The 10000-nt window shown below is 36.4% G+C and overlaps 1 protein-coding gene across 1 annotated transcript in view; it reads right to left on the reverse strand.

Moving 5' to 3' along the window:
* LOC106883773 (protein broad-minded) overlaps nt 1-10000 on the reverse strand; it is a 264423-nt gene that overhangs the window by 56689 nt on the left and 197734 nt on the right. Inside the window, exon 22 of the mRNA XM_052967655.1 lies at nt 3502-3621. Coding sequence (XP_052823615.1) covers nt 3502-3621 — 120 coding nt within the window. The remainder of the gene's footprint in view (nt 1-3501; nt 3622-10000) is intronic.

The raw sequence follows: 10000 nt of genomic DNA on the forward strand, positions 1-10000 counted from the left end.
ACTGTGTGATTGACCGTTATGAAGACAAAAGAGCTATTAGAATGACCACTAAGTAAGGGGAGGCAGTAAAAATATTTATAGTAATCGCGTAAGCGTGCATGTCCATACATACACATACACGCCCGCACACCCACTTACATACACCTATATGTATATACTCATCCACCCTCACTTGAAACACACACATGCTCACCTACACATTCGCCAAAAAAATATATACATACCCGCATACACGCTTGCACACACACACATGTCTATATATGCACATGCACAAGAAAAAACAGGGCTAAAGGCAAAATACAGAAAAATGTGTAAAAAAGTGTAAAAATAAGCAAAAAGAGTAAAACACGTCTATATACTCGCATGCACGCACACATACATCTATATACGTTGGGCAAGAGTTTTCCTGACGTATACTTTGTCATTTACAAAGATGATGCCCTAGCTTTAATCGCAAATACCAATGGACCAGCACCGGATCGGTTTAGGAAGGACATTATCCATTTGATGAAAACCTTCGATCTTAGCATAACTACAGATACCAACCTGACAGTTGTCAATTTCCTAGATGTATCCTTAGATCTAAATAAGAATATTTATAAACCTTATAGGAAGCCCAACGATAGACTTAGTTATATTAATGTGGGTTCCTGCTATCCCCCCATAGAGTTTTAAAATTTAGTTAAGAACATTAGTAAAAGAATTTCTAGCCTCTCCTCCATTTTTCTGTATTTTGCCTTTAGCCCTGTTTTTTCCTGTGCATGTGTGTATATAGATGTGTGTATGAACCGTTTTTGTGTGCGTGTGTGTGTGTGCGAGCGTGTATGCAGGTATGTATATTTTTTTTTGGCGAATGTGTGGGTGAGCATGTGTGTTTCAAGTGAGGGTGGATGAGTATATACATATAGGTGCATGTACGTGGGTGTGCGGGTGTGCATGTGTATGTATGGACATGCACACTTACGCGATTACTATGAATATTTTTACTCCCTTACCATTACTTAGTGGTCATTCTAATAGTTCTTTTGTCTTAATAACGGTCAATCACACAGTAATTTCCCTTTGTTTAATGGTCATTTTCATAGCATCTTTTTCGATGACCTGTTAACTGAAGAGATGCCGGCATGGGTTTCCACCCCAACATCCGAAACTTGGAGTTTTATCATGGCTACCGAATAATTGTTACATATTATATTTACAAGATATATTATATATATATATCTATATATATATATACACTACAAGATTCTTTTAGTTTCTATGTATGAAATCCACTCACAAGGTTTTGGTTGGCCTGAAACTATAGTAAAAGACACTTGCCCAAGGTGCCATGCAGTGGAACTGAATCTGGTACCATGTGCTTGGGAAGCATACTTCTTACCACACAGCCATGCCTGTGTCTACAGTGATATATGTATGTATGTGTGTGTGTATATATACTATAATGGAGAAAGCTACTTATTAATTAGATATGTAACAATTACTAAAAGAAAACAATATTAAAAGCTTGCCCATCTGGAAATATTTTTTATTAATTCATGTTCTAAGAAATTTCCTATAATTTTGATTTCTGAAGTTTATTGAATTTTTTAAAACTCCAAATTCTCACAAATTTAAATATTCATTGCATTCACTGCGTCCAATTCTTCATAAATTTAAATATTCATTGCATTCACTGTTAAGTAGATTTTAATGTTTAATAATAAAGACTATTAATTAGTTGCAGACAACATTTTATGTTTTTATTTGCAACAGTCTCTCATTCTCGCTTGCCTCTATTTTCATTAATGATAATTTAATAATAGCTACATAACCTTGATATGAGACACAATTTCAAGAATATTATCAGTTTCCGGAGTTTGTTAAATGAATATTTTTGATAAAATGAAAATTTTTTAATATACTGGTATAATTTTTAAGTGATTATGTGTTGAATGAATGCATGCTAGTACACAAAATAGCTGTATAATTTTGATACGAGACACAATTTCAAGAATATTATCAGTTTCCGGAGTTTGTTAAATGAATATTTTTGATAAAATGAAAATTATTTTATATACCGGTATAATTTTCTCTTTTTAAATGAAGTGATTTTGTTGGTATGGCTACTCGAAATGCTATAAGCCTTACAATAACAACTATGTGATTGCTGCTATTTCTAGCATGCTAAACAAGATAGTTTTTAACGAGCATTTATTTATATATAATATGTGACTGAAAAAGAAAATTTAGCAGCAAAAGCATAATGGCAGAGAGAAAGATGGGCAACTGAATCACATGTCTGAATATGCATGGAGACATGGACATGATTCTGTTTCCATTACACATGACCGACTGGTTAGAGTATCTTGAGAGGAGAATATTCTACTTCAAAATAATGGTGTCAGATCACAAATTGTTGATGCAACACTAAAGAGATCTTTTCTTTGTGGCCATGTGGAAGTAGTGGAGTTGACAACCAATCTAAGATTTCTTACAGAAAGTGATTCTGATGAAAGAATGTTTGCTAATTACCTTCTTAATGTAGGAAATGGTACATTTTTGTTGAACAAAGCCTAAATGAATTAAAAATCAGACTACCCAATGAACTTTGGCTTGAAAGTGGTACTCTTTCAGATCTATGTGATCTTATATATGCTGACCTCAAAAATAACTTCACAAACCCTGTGTGGCTTGCAAATACAACTATTGTTACTCCAACAAATGAAGCAGCACAATTTGTGAATGATATTCTGTTGACCAGGATTCCTGGGGAGCTAAAAATATACAGAACCTAAGATACAGTTGATAATGAAACTCTGTACTCAATCGAGTTCATCAATAAACTTACACCATCAAGGTTTCCACCACACATTCTCAAACTGAAGAAGAAATGATGCATAATGCTTCAGAGAAATTTAGATGCTACTAATGGACATTGCAATGGTACACACTACATTATTGTCAGTTTACATGATCATGTTATTGAGGGTGAGGTTGTGTCTGGTCCTTATGCAGGATCAACTTTGCTAAGCCCAAGTATACCACATGTATCTCCATTTACATGCAAACTATTTCCTGTCAAGCTAGCTTTTGCCTTGACGTGCAACAAAGCACAGCAACAAATTGGAATGTATCTTCTGACATAGTTCTCACATGGTCAGCTGTATGTTGCATTATCTAGAGTTTGAAAGAAGGCTAATGTAAAAATATTGGTTGAGAGAAATGGAAACAGTTTGATTACTGACAATTGTGTCTACAAGGAGATACTACTTTAAAGCAAAATATGCTTTTTTAGCAAGTTTCAGTAAATAGAATTAACACATAAATTATATGTATAGCAACATATATTTTTGTGGAAGTAAATTGTTTTGGCATATTTCAACACATGCCGAATGGAAAATAGACATTAAGTGGTGATGATGATGATGATGATTAGCAACATATACACCAATATTAGTGGTACATATCAAAATATATTGGTATTAGTGATATATGTATCATGATATAGGTTTAACTTACAGCTATTGTTGTTGGGATTTCCCGGAAATCATATTGATCCTTTTTTGGAAGCTTTTCTCCAGCCAACAGTTCAAAAGTAGGTACCGTGCAAAACAACAATGAAATTAGGTTACGCAGTTTCTGCAAAATAGAAAAAAAAAGGCATATTAAATACCATAAAATGGAGTACCCTAACAAATGAATACGGGTTTCAAATTTTAGCATAAGGCCAGCAATTTTTGAGGGGGCAATTAAGTTTATTACATTGACCCTAACACTCAACTGGTACTTATTTTATTCACCTTGGAAGGACGAAAAGCAAAGTCAACCTCGGAGGAATTTGAATTCTGAAAGTAAAAATGGATGAAATGCTGCTAAGCATTCTTCTCGGAGTGCCAACAATCCTGTCAGCTTGCTGCCTTTACCTTAACAAATAAATATTAGTTTCAAATGTTGGCACAAAGCTAGTAAGTTAGGGGGAGGGGTAAGTCAATTACATTGACCTCAATGCTCCACTGGTATTTATTTTATTGATCCCAAAAGGTTGAAAGGCAATGTCAACTTTGGCAGAATTTGAACTCAAAATGTAAAGACAGATGGAATGCTGCTAGAAATTTTGTTTGGTGTGCTAACAACTCTGCCAGTTCAACACCTTTACCCTAACAAATAAATATTAGAATAAATATTAAACAAGAGCACTCAGAGAACACAAACCTCCACCAAGGCAACACCAACGTCCTTTCAATGATTACCCAGAGATGATTTTTAAAACGAGAATATCTGAAATAAACTCGACTGTTCTCACAAACTAAAATTAACCAGACCACTCTCAAAAATTAAGTAAAAAAAAAATGGCAAAATAATCCAGAATCTATGTTCAGTACTGACTTGATCCCAAAATCTAACCAGTTCATGCCAGTCACAAAGCCAAACATCCCTGAAAGTTTCATCCGAATCCATCCAACAGTTCTTGAGATATCTTGTCCACAGATAAACAATCAGACAAACATGACTGTAAACAATACCTCCGCCAAGGTGGAGGTAATTATTTAATACCATAAAGGATATATTACATACTCTTAAACACGGTACTTCAACCAATCTTGGTGTTATATTGGATATAAATATATACAGCTTGCAAAAACTAGTCAGTCTCTTTTACTGCTCAACATAACAATTACTTAGCAATTCTTCAAAATTCACAAACATGCATATTCATAGTAGCCACCCTACCTCTGCTACATTCAATTCTCTCTCTCTCACTCTGGCTGTCTCTGTATCTTTCTAACTCTATCTCTCCTTTTTTTTTATACTAGGGTAGCCAAGTATCTTCTCTACAGTAAGACACCTATCTCTATCCCTCAATTATACTCTACCCTCTCACATAGCACACAGCTACTTTCTTCACTTTCTCAGTTCCACCCCCTTTCGCAGCTGAGACGTCTTCATCTTGTAAGTTACTTGACAACCCCACTGGTGTTGGTGCCACATAAAAAGTACCCAGTATGCTCTGCAAAGTGGTTGGCATCAGGAAGGGGATCCAGCTGTAGAAAATAAGCCAAAGCAGATAATGGAACCTGGTGCAGCTCTCTGGCTTGCCTAACTCCTGTGAAATAGTTCAAATCATACTAGCATGGATGGCAGACATTAAATGATGATGATGATGATGATGATGGTGCTAATATGATCTGGTAGATTTGAACATGAATATCTGATTGCTGTTGTTTTTCATTATTGGAGAATATCTCCCTCCTTTGGTGATGTGTGCTCATAATACAAATGGCTAACCGCTGTAAGAGTACTTTGAGATGCCTTGTTGTGTGTTTACTCAGTCAAAGTCACTCCAATGGACTGATGAATCTAACAAGAGTATGGTCTCATTTATGGAAATCAGCAAACAAATTATTCTTTTCTATTTTAGGCACAAGGCCCGAAATTTTTGGGGAGGGGCCCAGTCGATTAGATCGATCCCAGTGTGCAACTGGTACTTAATTTATCGACCCTGGACGGATGAAAAGCAAAGTTGACCTCAGCGGAATTTGAACTCAGAACGTAGACAGATGAAATACTGCTAAGCATTTCGCCCAGTGTGCTAACGTTTCTGCCAGCTTGCTGCCTTTTATTTGCTGATGCCTGTTGATGTTTGCTAAACATTTCTAACCTCTTAACTGTAAAACTGAATTTCATGGTTATTTCAGTAACGATGTTATACATCTACCAAAAATAGAATTGTTTATTTTCTGCAAGTCATGTTTTCTCAATAAACTAGACATATCTCTTAACGAAAATAATTTCAAATATGACTTTCTTCAACAAAAGACAGACTGGTATATAAAACTGTTTTCCGCAAATACGGATAATGAAATTTTGAGTGGATACATCTTATTTCAGCAGTAAAAAGGTCAACATTCATTTGACAAAAAAATTCACAGTTACTCTATTGCGCTTAAGATTTGTTATATTTGTTTTTCTCAACATTCTATGACTGGCTCTGCGATAAACAAAACAGTCAAAACTATTTCTGCTGTCACTAAAATAAATCTAACATTGGTCAGCCTATATTAGTTATTATGAAAAGAGAATAATTTATCTAACTCTTTTGTTACTGTAATTCTACTGAAATACACTGCCTTTGTTATAATTTATTTTGAAAATGATGAAGAATTTAGGAAAATGTCTAGCATTATTAAGCTGGTGCTTGAAACATAAATAAACATGAAATTCGATGGAAGGTTTTTATTTAGATCATTTTAGAACAAGAAGATTGTATCATAGAACTAGGGCTGGTCGTAAGCTGGTTGGTAACAAAATTTCAACTTAAATCAACTTCTTGCATTTTTTTTTTATATTTGGCAGATGTCTTGTAATCTTCTCAAGGAAACTGCTTCATCATCATTTCCTGCTTTTTCTGCCTGTGGCAAAATGTGCACCAACATGCGATAGTTGTTGCTATAGTATTCAATTGTTGGCAAGAGCATTCAGAGAAACTACGTCATGCTGTGATGTTATCTTTCCATTTCTTAGGTTGCCAACCTCTGTTTATCTTTCCATTATTAGTACCTTCTAAACAGATCTTGCTGATGTCACCAACCAGTCACCTAGTGTGGCCAAATAATTTGAGTACTCTATTTTCGATGACAGAGATTGAGGTAATTTGGTTATTTGCCTTAGATCTTCAATTCTGACATGGCCTGAGAGTTTGGTGTTAGTAATAAGTTGCATTACATGATTTTGAAAGATTTCCTGTTCCTTTAGGACAACAAAAGTCCTGTGAGCACATTCTTGATAATATAAAACTACTGGAGGAATAAAGATATTGTAGATGCTTGATTTTATGTGGTTTGGGGTTTGTTTTGAAGTAAGTGCAATTTTGTTCTTATTTTTGCCTGTCATGGGCAATCTGCAGCCTGCAGGACTTTCTGAATGGTATGCCTAACAAAAAGTTACCTTAAATTGTGGTCCACTTCTCAAAAATGGTTGCCCATGCCTGCTCTATGTGGTCAGCCAATCTGTTAGAAATAGCAGCCAAATTGCCATCACACTGCATATTTAAAAAGGGGAGAACATACTGGATAATGTAGTTTTCGACACACAAAACTTAAAAGTCAGACAGGGTTCTATTATTGGTTTCAACCAATAGTCTTTGGCCATGCTGGGGCACCATTATGAATGGTCATGGTCGGAATACTTTCATCATGGGACTGAACTATGTTAAACAATCGCTTTATGTATAAAACAAATAAAGAGTAAATAAATGAAGGAGCTTTTATGTGGTCTTTGTAACGGCAATATAATTACCAAGGTCCCAGGTTCAATGCAGCCTTGCAGCACTTTGAGTATCTTCAACTGTAATGCCAGGTTGACCAAGTATCTTGTGAGAGGAACTGGTAGAGAGAAACTGTGTAGAAGTTTCTTATATATATCTGTATATATTTATTAGTGAGAAAACTGATCACCTAGTGTCTATTGTGATATTTGTATCACCTGCGATGGTCAAATAATCTTGTCATTTTTGTCATAACAAATAAAATGAACTAGTGTTTGGATTAAATAGATTGTATTGTAATCAATAATTCCATTATCTTTTAACATTTACTTGTTTCAGTCATTAGACTGTAGCTGTGCTGCGGCACCACCTTGGGGAACATTTTAGTCAAATGAACTTACTTCGGTACTTATTTTGTTAAGCCTAGTACTTATATTTTCTGAATCTTTTTTTTCTCTTTACCAAACCACTAAGTTACAGAGATGCAAGCACACCAACACCAGTCGTCAAAAAGTGGTGGGGAACAAACACACACACACACATGAAGGGTGCTGAGAAGTTTCTGGCTTTGAGTAACAAAATATGCAGAGGGATCAGTTAACTATGATTTTATTCAACATATTCCTCTCTCAGATTCAAACACTTATTGCAGTGGTCCTTCAGTTTTCCTAAGCCCTACAAAAGAACTAGGAAGGTTGGGCCTCTAGCGAGGCCTTTTGTAAGACCTTTTAAAGTCAGGAACTTTTCAGTATCCCCTCATATATATATATATATATATATAAGTTCAAAAAAAGGAAAAAGACAAAAAACAACGTGAGGACGTGATACAGATTGTGTTACTAGACGCTTGGGAGAGGAAAGAAAGAGAATTTGACGTTTTGAGCGGAGCTCTTCGGCGGAAACAAAGAAAGTCCAAAAAAGGGAAAAACGGATGAGGAAAAAACCGCCACCGATAGCCACAAGGTTACATTGATATATATATATATATATATATATATATATATATATACACACACACACACAATGGGTTGGCTTCTTTCACTTTCTTTCTACCAAGTTCACTCACAAGGCTTTGGTTAGCCTGAGGCTATAGTAGAAGACACTTGCCCAAGGTGCCATGCAGTGGGACTGAACTTGGAATCATGGTTGGGAAGTAAAATTACCACATAGCTACACCTGCGTCTTGTTCACCAGTTGTAAGATACATACATAAAATAATACAAATAACTACTAATTGCTGTATGACTGGCAATGAATGACTACAGCTATTGAAACAATATAGACCTTCATACAGTATAAGTGTAGGCATGGTTGTGTGGTTAGGAAGTTTGCTTTGCAACCAAGTGGTCTTGGGTTCAGTTCCACTGCATGGCACCTTAGACAAGTGTCTTCTACCGCAACCCCAGGCTGACTAAAGCCTTGTAAATCAATTTGGCTGATGGAAACTGTGTGAAAGCCTGTTGTGTGAGTGTGAGTGTGTGTGTGTGTGTGCATGCGTAATACATATATGTGCGTCTTATTCTTGTCCTCCCACCACCAGTGTTGGTTTGTTTACATCCTTATAACATAGTGCTTCATCAAAAGGCCAACAGAATAATCCGCCCGCATAGCTCAGTCGGTAGAGCATCAGACTTTTATAGGTCAACCTTACAAGTAATCTGACGGTCGCGGGTTTGTTTTCCTCTGTGGGCGTAAACCATTTTTTATAGGCGGAGGAGTGGCTGTGTGGTAAGTAGCTTGCTTACCAAAAACATGGTTCCAGGTTCAGTCCCACTGTGTGGCACCTTAAGCAAGTGTCTTCTACTATAGCTTCAGGCTGACTAAAGCCTTGTGAGTGGATTTGGTAGATGGAAACTGAAAGAAGCCCATCGTATATAAATCATCATCATCATCATCATCATCGTTTAACGTCTGCTTTCCATGCTAGCATGGGTTGGACGATTTGACTGAGGACTGGTGGACCAGGAGGCGACACCAGGCTCCAATCTGTATATATATATATATATATATATATATATATATGCATGTGTGTGTATATGTTTATGTGTGTGTGTGTCCCAACATCACTTGACAACCGATGCTGGTGTGTTTGCATCCCGTAACTTAGCAGTTCGGCAAAAGAGAACGATAGAATAAGTACTAGGCTTACAAAAAATAAGTCCTGGGGTCGATTTGCTCAACTGAAGCTGGTGCTCCAGCATGCCCACAGTCAAAATGACTGGAACAAGTAAAAAAAAAATAGAGAGAATAAGTATTTAAAAAACAAACAAACACAAGTATTAAGGTTGATTTGTTTGACTAAACCCTCCAAGGTACAGCTCCAGTATGGTCAAAGTCCAATGACTGAAACAAGTAAAGGGTAAAAGAAGAACGATATAACAGTCAATGACAAACATGTCTAAAAAAAAAAAGACAACAACGATTCCTCCTCCTCCTTCTTTAACATCTGTTTTACATACCAAAGCTGGCAAGCCAGAGTGCTGCACCAAGTTCCAGTCTAGCTTGGTTTGGTTTCTATGACTGGATGCCCTTCCTAATGCCAACTACTTTACAGTGTATGCTGGGTGCTTTTTACATGGCACCAGCACATGGCTCTTGCAAGCCAGTTCTCTTCATCATTGGGAGAGGCCTTAACACTTCTGCTGTGGTGGATAGGTCTTCTTGAATACAACAAGGCACCAGATATCTTGGTCCTTTGTCATCTCCTCTGAAAAGTTCAGTGTCCTGAAGTCGTCCTTCAGAACTTTGTCCCTT

Source organism: Octopus bimaculoides, chromosome 4, assembly GCF_001194135.2.
Source record: "Octopus bimaculoides isolate UCB-OBI-ISO-001 chromosome 4, ASM119413v2, whole genome shotgun sequence".
Taxonomy (NCBI): Eukaryota; Metazoa; Mollusca; class Cephalopoda; order Octopoda; family Octopodidae; genus Octopus; species Octopus bimaculoides.